General features: G+C 30.5%; 1 protein-coding gene across 3 annotated transcripts; it reads right to left on the bottom strand.

Moving 5' to 3' along the window:
- Positions 1-1482: 1482 nt before the first annotated feature.
- LOC114194614 (auxin response factor 5) lies at positions 1483-6323 on the bottom strand. 3 transcript variants are annotated; one of them, XM_028084954.1, is made up of 15 exons: positions 6138-6323; positions 5591-5923; positions 5390-5502; positions 5177-5275; positions 4995-5051; positions 4744-4896; positions 4554-4638; positions 4378-4468; positions 4136-4300; positions 3944-4066; positions 3765-3840; positions 3555-3690; positions 2230-3476; positions 1938-2128; positions 1483-1851 (listed from the first exon to the last, which is right to left on the bottom strand). In XM_028084954.1, the coding sequence occupies exons 2-15, from the start codon at positions 5712-5714 to the stop codon at positions 1734-1736; spliced, it is 2778 nt and encodes a 925-aa protein (XP_027940755.1). In that variant the 5' UTR covers positions 5715-5923; positions 6138-6323; the 3' UTR covers positions 1483-1733. The 3 variants fall into 3 exon arrangements, with proteins under 3 accessions (XP_027940755.1, XP_027940754.1, XP_027940752.1); XM_028084953.1 differs by having other exon boundaries at positions 6033-6321; XM_028084951.1 differs by having other exon boundaries at positions 5591-6321.
- Positions 6324-17960: the final 11637 nt, after the last annotated feature.

Raw genomic sequence — 17960 nt, 5'->3', positions numbered from 1 at the left:
TATTTTTACATCTTATTTTGTCCGGATCATTCATATCTCATAATATGCACTTACATCTTAATTTTGTTCTCTTACATGTACTTAATTTTTATTTGTTATATAATCATATTTTAATTAGTTACACTTTATTTCATAATATACCTACAATTCTTTTTTACATATATTTTATTTTTATTTATTAGGAATTTTGCACTCTTCCTTTTTTTTTTACTAACACTTTATCCTGTTCACCTCTTTATTCTCCTATACAATATTTTTATTTGTTATTTGTATATTTATATTATTATTATTAACATCTGTATCATTAGTATGATATTATTATTATTATTTTAATATATATATATGATCATCGAATAATATAATTATTTCTTTACATGATTGAGTTTTATATTTTATAACACATTTGTTTATTTAAGTGTACAAATTAAACATATATTTTCAAATTTATAGTAATAAATACATTTTTTAATTTTATTATTTTTTCAAAGAAAAAAAAAAAACACCGGTGCATACCAGTTGCTTACAAAATTTCTGTCTTTGTTCACCTGTTGGGAATTGATTATACGCGTCAATAAACTTTAAGAAACAAAATAAATATTGAACAGTTTAAGGTTATGGTTTAAACTTATAAATCTGATTACAATTTGTCAAAGTTTGTAATGTTTTGAATTATATATGCGTATAATACAATATATATAACTTGAAGCTGAAGTTTTCTTTTGAATGATGAAACCTTGTAGTTGTTAAAGTTTTATATTTAGCTATAATTATAATTATTATAAATATAATGTGAATGCTCAGAACATCTATAAATGTGAACACTACTGTCTGTGATGAACTATGTCAGATTGTTGGTCCAAATCAATTAATTCTAAAATTAATTTTATCAATTTGTGAACTCTTTGTTTGTCGTTGACATAAAATTATTGGAAGTAATTTCGGTTCCTTGAAATTGTTACCCTTTCAATAATTATTTTCCAACACGTGTCTACAGCAGTCTCACATTCATCCTCGAAAAATAAGATATAATTGAAATAAGTTTTGAATTAAAATAAAGAACGCATTCAATTCATTGTGACCACTCTAGTAGGTTTGAATTATCATAGACATAAATACGTGTTTCTTTTATTTTCTAAATTTAACTGATACTTTTGTGGTGATTTTAATTGGAAACTAAATTAAAAATATATATTTAAATTTAAACAAAAAAAAATATGCTGTAATCTATATATAAGTTAGAAGTATTTATATATGCTTTGATCAATTAGAACTTTTCTTATCTATAAGAATTTAACTCCTTTTATATATTGCTTAACCAACTAAATTAGATTTCTTTTACTTCATATATTAGTTAATTCATGAACCCTTATTTGTCTTTATCACAAAAAGTGTTTTTCGGTTTTTATTCTTCTAATCATATATGCAGATATCATAGCATACGATGGTTTCATCATTTGAAAAGGTTCCAACGCACAGTGATGATAGTAATAAAAGTAAAGCATAATATTTGAACTTGCCTCCAAGAATGTCTTACAACATTAGGTATGTAAACAAAACACCCTTGACTCATTGGAACATATTACAACTTTTGACCTGTAATAATAAACTAAAACTCTTCCATCTTCAAGGTTTGTTTCATACCAAATAATGTTCCAACAAGGAGTGTTCTTTAGTTCATAACATTATATGATGATGACTTCTTCAACAACATTAACCTTTGCTTTTTGAATGATTCAAACATTCATCCCTTGTAAAGCTCCACTGTTTAGAAGCTTCATTCCCTCTTCACTCATCTGCTGAACTTCTGTTGGTGATAAAATTCTGATGCACCTAACACACCCCACAAATTCCCTACACATAGCGTTTTTTAGTGTATCAGATTCCAACACCAGATAACTAATTGTTAAACTCAAAGTGTTGAGAGGTAAGAAACTTACTCCCAAGGATCATCCCCAACTAGCAGAACATCACTCTCATAATCTACATACACCAATTTCCATCCAGAACCTTTGGTGTCATTCAGAAGACCATCAAGTCCAAACATGCATTCAATTGCACGGATCAACTCCTCATAGTTCTTGAAAGTAGTGACATCAATTGATCTTCCGACAGAACCAGCCTTTTGTACCTGTCACAAACAAAAAACCATGATGTTGTTAGTAGGTGACTAAATTTCATGAATCTTGACAAAAATAAGACTAACGTATGTAATATAGTATGAATGCAAACCTTTGTGTAGGTTCGGATGGGAGCAGGTACTTGCTGCCAAGAGTTATTCTGCAGAAAGCTGTTGTCATCAAAATCAACATGGCTTGAAGAAGTGCCACCAGAGTTGTCAGGGATGTCTCTGAGAGAAAAGGCGTGTGACTCAGCTAAACTTGCAGAGGTTATTTGAGATTGCACATCCTGGCTTGAACTCAAGTTTCCCACCATGCAATCATTTGGATTCTGAAACTCTCTCTCCTTCATTGTGCAGAACTCATCCAAAATGGTGCTTGAAGTGGAAGGATCAACCACGGTTGTACCTACACTGTTGCTAACATCAACGTTGACACAAATCTCACTTTGGTTGTTGTTGCTCTCAGCTGAAAGGTCCCTCAGACTGTTTGGACTTGGCATGCCATTGATGCCATTGAACGTCCCTGGCTGACAGATGGAGGCTAGCTGCTGGTCTGTTTGAGACAAAAACTTCAAACTCTTGACATAATGATCCCACACTTCATGGTTAGGTAAAGGGGGATTCAACACTTGAGGTTGAAGTGAATTATGTTCTTGCAACTCAGGTAAAGGTCCAGTTGTTGTTCTGTTTGCATATGCCATCCATTCATCAATGTCTAGCTGAGGAAGAAGGCTATTTACCATAGCAGTTTCAGCTTGAGCCATGTCAATCATTTGAGGATGGGGCATGGATGATGATTCTATCTGAGCTTGCATAGGCCATGGACTAGATTGAGTGAGAGGATTCTGGTTTTGGTTATGGAAACTCAATTGGTTTGCTAGGCCTTGCTGGTTAACAGGATTTGTAGCCACTTTTTCAATGTTGCACCCTTCCATGGAAGTGGAAGCATAGTCAAGCATATGATCAGGTGCTAATACCTCAGGCTCTAATTTTGGCTTCTCAGTGACTATCCCAGAAGGAAGAGTGTGCAACTTTTCAGGTTGATCACTTTTCAACAGTGATTGCATGTTTAAGGGATTAGGTTGGTCAGGGATTGATTGAGAGTGTAGATTTCTAAGCGGCATGTTATTATCTGCTGCAAATGTGGTCTTCATCTCTTGCAAGGGACCTCTTGCAGCTGCAGATTCTTGTTGCATGGCGGATAACAATGCTCCATTGTTGTTAATCATCTGGGGTTTGAAAAGCATTTTCATCAGGTGTTCTGAGTAGAGATTTGGCATTGAGTTTGCTACCTCCATAGTTCCATTTTCTGGAACTCTCATAAAAGGTCTTCTCAACAAAGTCCCCCACTCATTTTCTGCAACAATAAACATAACTAGTCATCAAATAGAAGATTTTCATTTACAAGGAAGGAAAAGAAGCATAAGAGACTTGCCGTAAAACCCAGATTGCAATGGCCGTTTCAGACTTGAAGTCAAAGAAGGAAAGATAAAAAGGCTTTCAGGAGTCTCAATCTCCCAAACACTGACTCTATTCTGTTTATCACCACACCCTGGCTCATCCCACTCCACCTGTTTGCAGAGAAATCATTGTGCCTTCATACAAGAATACGTGAATGATAGAACATGAGCAAAAATTATTGTACCTGAATATTTCTCCATCTAGAACCAGGCCATCTCAGAGGATCCACATCACTGATGCCAACTATTGTACCCATATATCTGCAGAAAGGTGAAGTATGTATCAAATTTTCATGCTTGTTTGGTATTTATAGCTGAGAAGGCACATTTGGCAATAGCAAGATCCAAGCTTTCAGAAAATTACCTGCGCTTACCCGATTCTTCAGTCTCAAACATCATACCAAATCTCATGCCAACTGAGACCTGAGTCCCTAATACAGATTTTCTGTATTTAGCCAGCGGAATAACAAATTCTGAAGGGCAAGCCCTGCAAAGTAGAACTAAATTATACACAACAGAAAGGACACAAACTATGTACACAACGTGAGATATATACCTTGGATTGTAGAAAATAGTGAATGGACTTCGATTGGCAGCGGCATGAGCTGCAGCAGCAAGCACACCAATGTGCATGCTATCTGCAGAAAGCACTGATGATGGCAGTGTTGTTTGTTGACGATTAACACGCCTCACACCAACTCGCAGTTGCGATTTCTCATCCCTAGTAACAATAACATCATTTTAGTATCAACAAAGTTATGAAGGAATGCTTATTGTAGCCAACAATGCAGCAGTTACCTGATGAAAAGAACAGAATCACCAGCTCTGAGTCTTTTTGAGCCTACGAACAAACTCCACCCTGTTGTGAGAAGGTGTCTCTTTGGTTGACCTAATAAAAAATTGTAAATATAATCAACAACAAAAACGCTCATTCCTGTTTCATAACAAATTTCAATAACAAAAAGCATACTCACCCCTGTAGATATGTCTAAATGTCCAGGTATTATCATGCAAATCTCGAACAACAAGTTCTTGAGTTGGGGGTTGAATTGTGTAATCCTGAAGTGAAAAATAAGATGAGTCAATGAAATGAAAATTCAGGCACCGAATTTTATCAAGCACAAGAAAAGCATGATTTGCAATCAGCTGGTGCTGCAGCCATACCAATGGAGGAAAGAGCTTCTCTGCTGCCCTGCGTGGAACCGAAAAGCCGCCATGTGTGCTGGTGTCACTGGCAGTCAAAGTTTTGCAGAAGAACTCAGTGGGGTGTTTGCTTGGCTTTAGCCCAAAATCAGATATGGGAAAGGCTTCTTTTTCCTGCCACAGAGAAATCCAAATCCAAATTCAAACTGGGAAGAACGAACGATACACCATAATCAACCTTCACTAAAATAAACTCAAAGACTGAATCTTACAGAATTCAGTGGCTGCAGACTCATTTGAGCATAGATTTCATCTGTCTCCTTGTCTGCCTGTCATAAAATACAGAAAAAAAAAGGTGAAAATTTTGTTTGGAGGTAATGATAATTTGAATGTGAAATAAGGTTTTGAGGACTCATGCAAGAAGTGGTGAACTGAACCAGCATACAACACTCACATGAAGTGTGACATTTTGGACTTGACACAGCAACTGAGATGGAAGATTCGGGTAGTTTGGAATCTGCGACGTTGCTGTTCTTCTGGTAGAAGCCGCCACCTGTTCAAATATTCAGAGAAAGAGAACAGACACACATGCTTCAGCCGACCAAAACAAACGAAGAAACAATCTCGGTTCAACATACAAAAGAAAACAAGAGATTCATTCATTCACCTGCTCACTGTGTCCCTGAGGGAAGTAAAACACAAGACTTCCAACCTGAGGTAATGAAACAAGAGGGCCTGCACAAGCATGCCATAACTCGGAATTCAAAGTCTTTCTGACCCCTGAAAAATTTATAGCATCAAACATGTGTGTCATTAAAATGTAACCAAAAGGTAAGAATGATGTTCCGAAAAGGAAAATGAAACAGACCAGAATGTTCCTGCATTTCTTTCAACAGTTTCATCTCAGCCACCAAAGTTTGACCCCCAACAACCATTCCAGCTCCAGCTCCAACTCCAACAGTTTTAAGCTTTTCTTCTACGGAAGTCATCATGCTGTATTCCTATGCTGCACCACTCTCTACGTCTTCAACTCAAACCACAAGAGGAACCTGTGTTTCTACGTCTTCAATTCACAACTTGCATACCCACCGAACAAAAACTCTCCTTTCTCTCCAACCTTGACTCACCATGCCATTAGGAAGAAGAAGAAGAAGAAGGGTCCACGTTGATGTGTGTTGAGAAAACAAAGAATCCAAGCAAGCTGAAAAGCAGAGCAAAACCTGTGAAAAAAGGCACAGTGCAGATCTTTCTTTCAAAGGGTGGGGCTTGACACAAAGCCACCGAATTAAAGGCCATCAAAGCACGCGGACCTAAGCATGAGTGTGGCTTGTATTATTGGGTTTGATTTGAGTACTACTTGTGCGTGCCTTTTTTTTTTTTTTTTTTCCTTCTTTCTATCTTCAAAAGAAACCAACCTTTCAGTGAAACCACTCATCACACTGACGCTGATACTGTTCCCTTCTTTCTTTCTCTCTTTTCCATTTCTCAAGCACGAGCACAAGCACCAATGCCAAAAACCAAAACCTCCTTGTCTCTTCTCTCACTCTTTTTTTCTCTCTCTCTTTCTCTCTCTTTGCTTCTAAGAGCAAGTAGTGTGCATGCTACCAAGTCCTACCCTTTGCAGCTTTAAGCTATTTATATCATTTAAATAATTAAGACCAAAACAAAGAACTAGTATACTTGTATTTAATGAAAATCAGAAAAAGTGAAGCTAGTCTATAACAACACGAAAACAAAACAGTACACACTATCAACCTCACCTTAGCTCACAGGATATGTAATCACTACCTTTTACATTATTCAGATTCTTTAACATTTGATTACGTTTGATTTGATTCTACCTAGTTTTTCAGCCATCTCTCTATTAATAATACCACATTATTTCGCCACCAATCTACGAGAAAAAAAAAAACACTTCTTTTATTTATTTCTTCCGTCGTTACCTTCTTCTTTTGAGACAGAGACAGAGACAGAGACATCTCTGTGTGTTGTTCTTGTTCTGTGGTTTAATATTATGCACCACACACTTATTTGATAATAAAGGAAGTTTAGTTTGGTATATTATGTTTTGTTTTAAAACAATAATGGTAATAATAATGGTTAAACTTTTTTTTTATTAATGTCGAAGAAAAGAAAGGTAAAATATGATTATTGGAAATTTTACTGTTCGTGGGTCCTTCATTATATGGGTGTATATTTTTAATTTATCATTATTATTGTTATTATTATAAATAAATAAAAAATATTTCTTTTCATTTCTTTAACTTCTTTCTCTTATTCTCTTTTATCTGTATTTCATTAACTTACTATATTCTATTATTCTAAATGTCTTATGTACTTTAATCCTTTTAAATTCTTCCAAGTGTTGGGTACCCTAAATCATAGAGTGCACTGTACCTGTCCTGTGAACATTAAATCAATTTTTCTTTTCTTTCTTTTTATGACATTTTGTAGCTGTTCATTCTAATTTTCATGCATTAAAAGTTAATGACAAATAATCATATTAGTTTAGTATTTTTTTAATGTTTAACCAAGTACATAAATGTTTTTATTTGAAAATAAACACACAACAAAAGAATTAGTAGAAATGATGAAGTGAAATGATGATTGATTGATGTTATAGTCAATAACTGGCAGAATTTACAGTTCTCAGGTATTTCCTAAAAACAAAATTTGTGTGGTTTTCTAAGAATGAAATGATGTGAAGTCTATTCTACTCTATTCATAAAATAAAAAATATAATTTGACGAAAAGAAAATAGAAAAAAAAAAACAGAGAGAGAAGAAAGTAGTGTTAGCACCTGATGTTTGACCGATCATACGCGTGCGATTCACGACAAACTAATGAGGTGAGAGTGTGAAAACAAAATCAATATTTGAATGACACGTGTCAATGTGCTGTCTATTTACTCACGGCGCCGTTTTCCACATTTGACATTCTACGTTCACTCTCTTTTTGACCTGCTTTTCCTTTTATTTTTAAAACAATTACTATTTATTTGCTGTAGAAAAGGACTTGTGCTTTAAAAAAAACATGTATTTTTGTAAAAAAATAATATTTTTGTGGTTTTTAAATTTGGCATGTTTTTTTTTATCTTTCGAATTAAAAATAATTATAATTTGGTCTACCAGATTTTGAGAAATTATCATTTTAATTTCTTGAATATTACCCTACATTAAACAAAAAATAAATAGTAGAATATTACTCTTACATATGTCTATTTTGTAACACCCAGTACGTAAATCTTTTGAAAAGAAAATTAGAATTTGAAGAAAAGAAATTCTGAAACCAAAAATAACAATAAATTGTGTACTCCAATATTATTTTTTTTTCAAACTTTTCTTTATTTTTGAAAGTGTCAAAATTTTGATGAAAAAAAGTAAAAAAAAATGGAGATATCTAAGTTGTAAGAAAGTTAAAAAATAAATTTATTAGTTATTAGTTATTTTATTCACTATTTGTAATACTAATAGTTTGTTATTAGAGTAAAAAATGATAGTAAAGAACAAGAAAAATACATAATCTGTTATGTATGTAAATTACATAATAATTAAGGTATAAATTAGTCCAAAGTTTCAAAATGAAGTAATTCCAAAATTTAATAAAAGTTAAGAGACAAAAAACATATTCAATCATGTAATATATTCTCCTTGATCCAATTCACACAACGAGAAAAAGAAACAAAGAATGCACACTTATAAAATATGTTCCTTTCCCTTTAGTAAGATAGATATTATAAGTGAAATTAAAATGTAGATTATATATAAAACTGGTAAAGAAAAATGGAATAAGTATGTAGTTATTGTAGGTTTGTTGAGAATGACATTATACTTACTAGGCTATTTTAAGTGACTTGTGTGTGAAGAATTGCATTGATTATCTTGTAATGCAACTTGTGTTTAATTAAGATTTTTGACTATGTCCATCTTTTACGGCAATTCTCACCACTACAACTTAATCTATTCACAATCCACGTATCTAACATAGCTTTTGCTCCTCTTTTCTAAATTTAACTATTGTGTCGTAAAACAACATTAAAAAAATGTCTAAAAATGCATCCATGTTTATCATTGCTTTTTTAATGCTATTGTTATCTTCTTCCATTGCTACTTACCTAGCTACCATCATAACAATATTATTCCCTACCTAATATGGAGATAAACTCCCTCTTAGTATTGTTTTTTTTAATGGATTATTTATATATATATATATTTTTATTAGGAAGCTATTTAACTTATTATTACTTAACGAAATACTTATGAGAGAAAATTTCTTACATATTTTTAGATAAACCAGTGTGAGGTTATGTTTGTAGGAAATTTCCACAGTGAAAATAAGTAAAGAAACTGATTTTTAAAGTTAAAAAGTTAATTTATAGAAAAAAATAGTATGATATATTTTAATATAAATTAATTTCAGGTTATGAAACTAGGATTGTTTGCAATATATTTTCGGTAAAGGAAGGTAGAATATGTTGTGAAAAAACTGTTTTATTTCGTTTGTTGGATTAACTTATATAGAATAGGTTATTTGGTTTGGAAAGTTCTAAGTTTTAATACGTCTAAAGAAAATAATATAATTACTTACCTTTATTTTAATGTGGAATTGGGTTGACATTTTTTTTTATTATTTTTATTTGAATAAAACAAAGTTTACTTACTGATTGTCATAAAATAAAATGTTAATGTTTTCAGTATTTTATTTTTAATATTGTTGGAGACATATTCGTGTTTTAAGTATTTATATGTTTTGATAAAGTGATTGAAGTATAAAACTTTCTAATCAATTTTTAATCATAGATTGCGTTAACATTGAACTTTGGTTCTCTAACGCTTTTTAAAAATCAGACATTGAACTCGACAAAAATTACAAAATTGACTAATTAAACTTTTGTTATAATAAACGAAAGATAATCAATATTTTTTAACAACGTCAATAATAAAAATAATTAGGAATGAAGTATGATATACGGATAAGATATGTTTATCAGATACGACACATATTCGATATGTCTATACGTTTATTTTAAAAATAATAAGACATTAAGACATGATACGTGATAGATACGAGATATATGAATATTGAAAAATGGGTACAATAATTCTTAAAACCATAATAAATATATGATTGATATTGTGTTAATCTAAATTAAAATTATATGTACTAAAGTTATCAACATAAAAAATTTAAATTATTGTGATCATAAAAGTACCATGGTAGGAAAACTCTTAAATAATGATCAATTTTAGTAATAAAAAAATATGTTAGAGACCAGTCTCTTAATTAGAGATCCATTTATAAACTAATTATTCTGATAGTCAAAATCTTGGTAACTAATGTTGGTGACCAATTTATAAACCAATTATTTTGGTAGTCAAAATTTTAGTAACTAATGTTAGTGACCAATTTAGAAATCAATTCATAAGAAACATTATTTTAATTATCAATTTAGTGACTAATTATAAATTTTTTTGGAACTATTTTAGATGTTAATAATTTTTAGTTTTTAATTGATACTTAAATTAATCACTATATAGTGACTAATTATTTTTGTTACTAAAATTGATCATTATTCAATGATTTTCTTGTACTGTACTACGACTTTGAAAATTAGACACTTCACCGATAAGTATCGATAAAACATCCTAAAATATCAGATATGGGTACGTGTCAAATACATATACATGACCCAAGTTTAAGTATCGATGATGCATCATAAGTAATGAACCACTGCAATTCTATATATTCTACATCCAAAATTTTAAATATCGACCGATTGATTACCGGCTTTACAAAATTATCATTCTAGCAATTTGTATGATTACACCCACTTTAATTATTTTTAGATGAGTATAAAAATGAAATTAACAATAAACTAAAATGACTATCTTAACGTAACATCAAGATCTTAGGAATATTTTACAGAATTAAAATGTAAAACAACCAACAACAACGTTAAAAAATGAAGATGACGTATACTCAACCAGCAATGTCAATTTTAGGTATTAAATTGACTTTTAATGGCATGGTGTTCAAGTATGTGGAGTAAGAGGAGAAAAAGACACTTAACAATATACACTTTTTTTTTTTCTTTTCTTGTTTTCAATAGCCAAGAAAATCTTATACTATGTAGACATAAACATTTATATTCGAAAATTTTCCAGTTTGAGGTTGAAAATGATGATTGGGAAGATGTCATGCGTCTCAATCATGACCAATAATTACCTGCCAAAATAAAATTAAATAAATAATTAATGAAGACTGAAAATGCAAACTTCATAGCCAAGAAGAACTTTGCAAAATCATGATGTGGTTGTTACTTTTTCCTACCAACTTCAATTCACTGAAATATTAAAATTTAATTTTCCTATTGTAATTTTAAACGCATTCTAATATATTGTAAAAAATGTATGACCTAGATTGATGAGATTTCAGAGAGAGGGTTTATAGGAGAAATAAATAATTAGATTGAATAATGAATTTTGGAGGACGTAAAGTAAATGAGTAGATTCGAAGGAAAAAAAATGAATGTAAAGTTATTTAGATTAAAGATGGTAAAAAATTAGAAAATAATTTATAAAAATTTGTGATAAATAATAAAATAGTTGTAATATAAAATACATTTTAAAAGAAAATGAACTTTTGTTTTAAGTATAATTTAGGGTTAAATACGTTTTTGTTCCCTTAAATTTTGAAATTAGTTCATTTCAAAACTTTGAACCAATTTAATTATTGATCTTTCGAAATATGTGTATTTAGTCATTTTAATCAAATTTTTGTAGGTTTATTTAATGTTTCATACGCATTTTAGAATTGTATTTAAGTTATTTACACTATTTGACACATTTTTACTTTAATGTTAAGTCAAATATTATTATGAAACGCGCTTGAAATGTCAAATAAACTTAATAAATTTTGATTAAAATGACTAAATTCACGTATTTCGAGGAATGAATGACTAAATTGTTCAAAATTTTAAAATGAACTAATTTCAAAATTCACTGAGAGTTGAAAGTTAAGGGACAAAAACATATTTAATCCTATAATGAAAAAATATTAAATAGTTTATTTAATTTTAATTGATTATTATTTTTAACACAATCTAAATTTTTTTTGTAAATAAAAATTAATATAAAATTGAAATAATCCACTTTCTTCACATTTATGAGTTTTTTACTAAAATAGTCTAACACAAATTTTCTTTTTCGATTTTTTATGATTTTTTGTCACGTTATATGCAAAAATCATGGCATTTTTGCCATGATTGTGTATCTCTGTGCTGGAAACAAGCATAGTCTATGTTAAATTTACATAAAAAATGAATATATTTCTAACTCAAAATCTCTATTTACTATAAAATTTAGATTCACACTTTCTTATCCCATATATAACGATAAAATATGATTGTAGGTGATAAAATATAGTGATAAAAGAGTATATGAATTAAGAATAAGTTCGAGAATGAAGGAATTTAAAAATGGTGGAGAGAAGAGTAAGAGTGAGATGCATGTGAGAAGAATGAAGGGTTTGGTTTTTGGGTCCAAACCCTTAAGATAGAATAGAAGAGAGAAGAGAGAATAGAAAAAGAGTGCACAGAGCCCAAACAAAAAGTGAGTGTGATGGAACCTAAGCAAAGCAGAAACAGAAGAAACAGAGAAAACAGAAGAAGTGTGGCGTGGTCTGAGAGTTTGTTGGGAGTTAAGGGAACATTGCCTTCTCAACCTTTTCATCACACTTCATTTTCTCTCAACATCAATTTTTAATCCTTAATTTAATCTAATTAATTACTATAATCTTATCATAATCTTTTCCCCTACTTCCAAACCTATAACTTTTTCCTTCTCTTATCCTTACTTTTTCAAACAAAAATGAATTCTTAACCAAAAAACTTTTTGAATTCTTAATAAGTTTTAGAATGATGATTTACGTTTAGATTGTGTTTGTAAAGTTGCACTTCAATGATGAAATATTATTTTGTCCATATATGATGGGTGGTAGTTAAGGGTTTATGGAGACAAGGCAAGTAGCATGCAAATTCATTGCCCCATCTATTAATTAGTGTGATTATTATTATTGTTATTGTTTATGTGAATGAGATCATTGAAAAATCTGAACTTTGAACTTTTAAGAAAAGTTATAGGATAAAGTTGAAGAAAGTTGCAATGGAGCATGCATGGAGCAACCCAGCAACACCATTGACTTATATCCTCCATCTTAATCCTTAGCTCCTTTTCTGTCTCATTATTCGGTGTGGAACAAAAAACCAAAAAGAAAGAAAAAAAATAAAAGATTTTGCTAAAGCTGCAAAGTGAGTGGAAAATGGAAATTGCGAAAATTTTGCTTTAGTCACAAGAGTCAAAAAGGCAATTGAACATGTACGCAGCACAACAACTTGTTTGTGTAATCATAATCATTGTCGTTCCTTGCAAATAATGTTAGGATCCATCGAGCCCATCAAGATTATATGTGCTATTAATAAACTAAAACGTATACCTAAATATAAATTAGAAAATAATTTTTTAATTGTTACTGACAACTTTTACTTACAATATGGAATGACATCTTCTAGGTGGTTTTTTATTATCTTACTTTTTCATTTTTTTTATATTCCAAAATCACTCAGAAGGTACTAGCTCAGATTATAAGAGAAAATTTTCAAAATTTAGTTGTCAAAAATATCATTGTCCATAAAAGTTATGATTAAGTATATTTTTAGTTCCGAACCTTGAATTACAATTCGTCCTTATTCCATTTTTGCTCGCAATAAAACTAGCGTCCTAATCGAGCAAGACGTAGTCCTATCTATCCACCTCTCCAGACACAATATCTTGAGTACCTATGATGGTGTGTTATGAAAGAATGTTTGATCATCAAATTAAGACTCACTGAAAGTTGTCGTTCACGTCAGGACATATAGATAAACGGATATGTAGTTTCGTGTACTGATTCTCTTTGAGATTGGGTTGGTGTTCAGTATGGGTAGTGAAATTTTGATATATTTTTATCTTTAAACTTTAAAAATGAATCAATATAGTTCCTTTAACATAATTACTTTAAATTTTGTTGGTATGTAATCATTTATTTTTAAAATTTTGAAACTAATATATATCGTCAAAACTTTTAGACGGAGACAAATTTCAATTTTGTGTTAAAATTCATGTAGTAAAATCATATTTAACCCTAAAACCTATATATGTTTTTGTACGTGTTTGTGTAAATATGTAACGCATCAAAATAAAGTTTTGCAAGAAAATTTTAAACAAACAATATTGTTCGAGTGAAATTCACTCAGTGATTTTGATGTTTCTTCTTCTAGATTTGTTTCCGTCGTGTTAAAACTACGGTGAAACATGTATTTAAGAAAGAATTTAAGTGTTGTGCAAGTGGATTAACTAGTTTGTACGTATTGTAGTAAAACTTTAGTCATGTATCTTTGAAGTATTATCTAATATGAGTGTATAATACATATTTGCATTGCTTATTATAAAGTAACTCATTCTAAATACCCTTACTTCATTAATAACTTTTCTAAAAAGATTATTAGTTTAAGTTGTTAATTTTGAAAATCAGAAGATATAAACTTGTTTTCCTTGTATAATATTATGCCTTATTTATTGTTGTCATTTGGTCCTATGAACTTTTTATACCAAATTACATCAATGTTTTTTTTTCTTCTCATTTGGATAATTTATCAATAAAAAACTTTTGTTTTCTTTAATTACATTTATTAATTCTCAAATTTCATCAATCAGCATAAAAAATGACCAATTTATTTTCCCTCTCGCGAAAGTTGTAAAATACATTGTCCACTTTTTTTTTTTTTTTTCATTTTGATTTGAGGTCCAAGTTGTTCAGCTTGTTTGTTGGAATTTGAAGGGCAAAACAAAAAAAAAAAAGAAATCACCAACAATATTTAACAGATCAGCCCAATAACTGAAACAAAGCCCACGATCAACAGCGTTGTTGGGTGAGGCCCGTGTTCCAATGGGCCTTGGGGTTTACACAATGGATCCATCATTTGCTTATGTTGGGTTTCCGGGTTCAAATACCTCAAGGGAATAAACTTCTAATGTAAAAACTGGGGATAATATAATATTTGTAAAATAAAGAAGAATTTTGTATTAATTTTTTGAAATCTTTTGTGAATAAACTATTACAAATATATTTTGAGTATTAATTATTATATTTTTCATATTGTATATTTTACTATATTATATAATATCTTGAAAATAAAGTATTAAAGTAAAATCAAAACACTTAAATAAACATCAAACCTTGTTAGTAGTTTAGTTTGTAATAAAAAAAAATATTTAAACATTTTTATTTTTTCCTTAACAAACATCATTAAGACAAAATAATAAATATAAAAGTTAAAAAAAATGCTAAGTTGATGTTTTGAAAGAAGGTTGCAATCTACTTAAAAAAATGTTTATAAAATACCATTTATAGGGTTAAATAGTTTCTAAAGTCGTAAAGGGCATAGAAATCAGTTAAAATGTTTGACCATAGCTTATAACATAGTTTGGATTCAATCGTATTTCACATTTAAATCCAAATTCGACCAATCTAATAACTTTTTGTTTCTAATTTACAACTTTTGAATTCTAATTTTAGAAATGTGTAATACATAAAATGAGTGGGAAAGAAAAGCAAGTAGTTCGACTAGACTAGACCAGTGGGCCAAGTAAAAATAATTGTTCTAATTAGACTTTACCCATTTTTAAAATGGATTAAGAAATTTTGGTTTAGCCCAGTTTTATATAGGATTAAAAAGTATTTAAATATGATTTAAAAAATAATAAAAATTCTAAATTTAATTTAAAATATTTATTCTAATATAAATGACATAAATAAATTGATTGAAATTTTTAGATTTAGAGATTTAACATATAAACTTAAACTTATGCCAAACCTATTTTCTCATCTCTTCATCAAATGTTCTATGATTCATCATGGTTTTCTTCCGACACAATTTCTCTTTAAAGAAAGGGTTTTTCTTATCTTCCCTTCGAGAGTATTAGGTATATAAAGAGGAAGTTTTACTCGAGAGATATAATATCAATGAGATCTGAGTCTAATCACATAAGACATTGACACCACTCTCAACCCAAAACTTTAAGGTAATGAGTTGATCGGTCTTTATTTTTATACTCTACTTCTTCATTTCTAGTCAATATAAAATTTTAAACTCACGCTTGGATTTCTAACACACACTAAAAGGAATTTGAAGTTAAAAGGAGTTCAAACTTCGTGCTATTGAACTGAAGAGACTGGTGATAGCAATGGCTATAACTTTTTAAAAGAGTTCTGAATTTTTGTTTTTTAAAAAGACAATTATTTTCTGGAAACAAACTAAACAGAAACAGATCATGCATTTAGTCGAATACGATAATGTTCAAATATGACAGAAAAGTGAAACCACTTACACAAACACACGCATATAAATGTGTGTGTGTTTATATAAAATATTAAGCTAAATTTGCAAAAAAGAAGTAAGATAAAGTTATATGACACATTGACATGACTATGTTTGGACCGAATTCAACCAATTGAATTCTGCAAAAATGTAAGTACATTGCACTGAAATTAAAATAATAATCTGGGTTCTGAAAAAATCATTTGTTACTCTGACTCTTGCAGCTTGGAAGTTGGATTTGCAAATTTTGTATGAGACAGCAACGGTGGGAATATCTTCACAGGGGTCCAAGAATTGAATAAAATCCAATTTGTTTGCCAATCATTTTATCAAAAGATTTGAGATCCTGCAAATTTCACCAACATCTAACCCTTCTCATTATCTTTTCTTTCTGCACCCCATGTGTATGCATTTCTCAACTGTCTACTGCAATCATCAACATTTATTCTTTTCTAACATACAGAAAATTTGACACCAATGTGTCGTGGAGAGACAAAAAAGTCGAACACCAGATAAAGAAGAAGATTCAAAAATTCAAAGTTTTTATCAGAAGTGTCGTTGAGAATTCAAGTATGAGTTTAAGTTTCACGTTGAATAAATACGAGAAAGTTAAATATTTTATAAAAAAAATGACTCAAATTATACATCTTAAGAATTTAGGTTAAAAATAGTGTCAATATCTTATATAGTTGTCAATTTGCCCAAACTCACAGGACTTTGCCCTGACCCATGTGAGTTAGAGTCAAAAAAGCCCACATCGAAGAAAAGCCTCCATCAAAGAAGCTCACAGGGTCAAAAACCCTACAAAAGTCATGTGGATCAGGGTTAATCCATGAACTTTCATATTCAACATGAAAAATATATTATTATCTGTGGGACGGACTCAACGATCCGGACAAACACGATGACCCCAATAGGCCCAACGATCCGGACCTGTCCAACGACCCCGACAAGTACGACGACTCGGACATACTTGACGACCTAGACGGGTCCAACGATCCGAACGGATCTGATAATCCAAACAGACTCAAAGACTCAAATATGCCCGACGATTCAAACGAATTCGAGGATCCAACCGAGCCCAAGGATCCGGCCGGACCCAACTAGTTGCGCCCGACAAAACTTATGTGAATTAAACTTACATCTTAATGTTATATCTCTGAAATGAATCTCATTCGAAAAACTCATTTTGATGAGACATGAATAAGTTTGGTTTTCAATTCAAAATTACGGAATAATAAATTTATGGGTATTTTTATTTATAAATTGTTCATCTAACTTTTTTTATTTAATGGTAGACTTTTAATTTATCTTAAACTTGTAATACTTCTCACCTCCATTTTTGAGAAAGCTAAATTGATTCATGTTTTAAATGGACTTGGATTATATTAATGGAAGTTAAGTTATTGGGAGGAGTTTGAAGAAGAAGGGGGTGTTTGGAGTTGGTGAATTATTCTGAGCCATGTGAGAGCTTCTTGTTTAATCAACAAAACCACATAAATGACAAAAGTCTCCCATAGAATCCGGCAAAGGAACATGACTTGTACTCATTCTCTTTCTCTATATTTTTTGTATCAATTCAAATACAAATAGCATATGCTCTTTCTTTTACCCTATTGGACATGCTTCTCAAGTTCCTATCATATCACCACTGTGCATTTTTCATCAATGGAGATACTATTACGTATTTATGAAGAAAAACGATAATAATTGGCGTGGTAAATGCATGGTGATTATTGTTTGGCGATGAAAATGTTCATAAAAAATGTTAACACCATTGTATTATTGCTTGTCTTTTAAGGACCAACCAATTCAAAATGTA

The sequence above is a fragment of the Vigna unguiculata genome, chromosome 8 (genome assembly GCF_004118075.2).
Source record: "Vigna unguiculata cultivar IT97K-499-35 chromosome 8, ASM411807v1, whole genome shotgun sequence".
In the NCBI taxonomy this organism is placed as follows: domain Eukaryota; kingdom Viridiplantae; phylum Streptophyta; class Magnoliopsida; order Fabales; family Fabaceae; genus Vigna; species Vigna unguiculata.
Note: the sequence above shows the minus strand (reverse complement) of the source record. Positions and strands in the feature narration are given on the sequence as shown.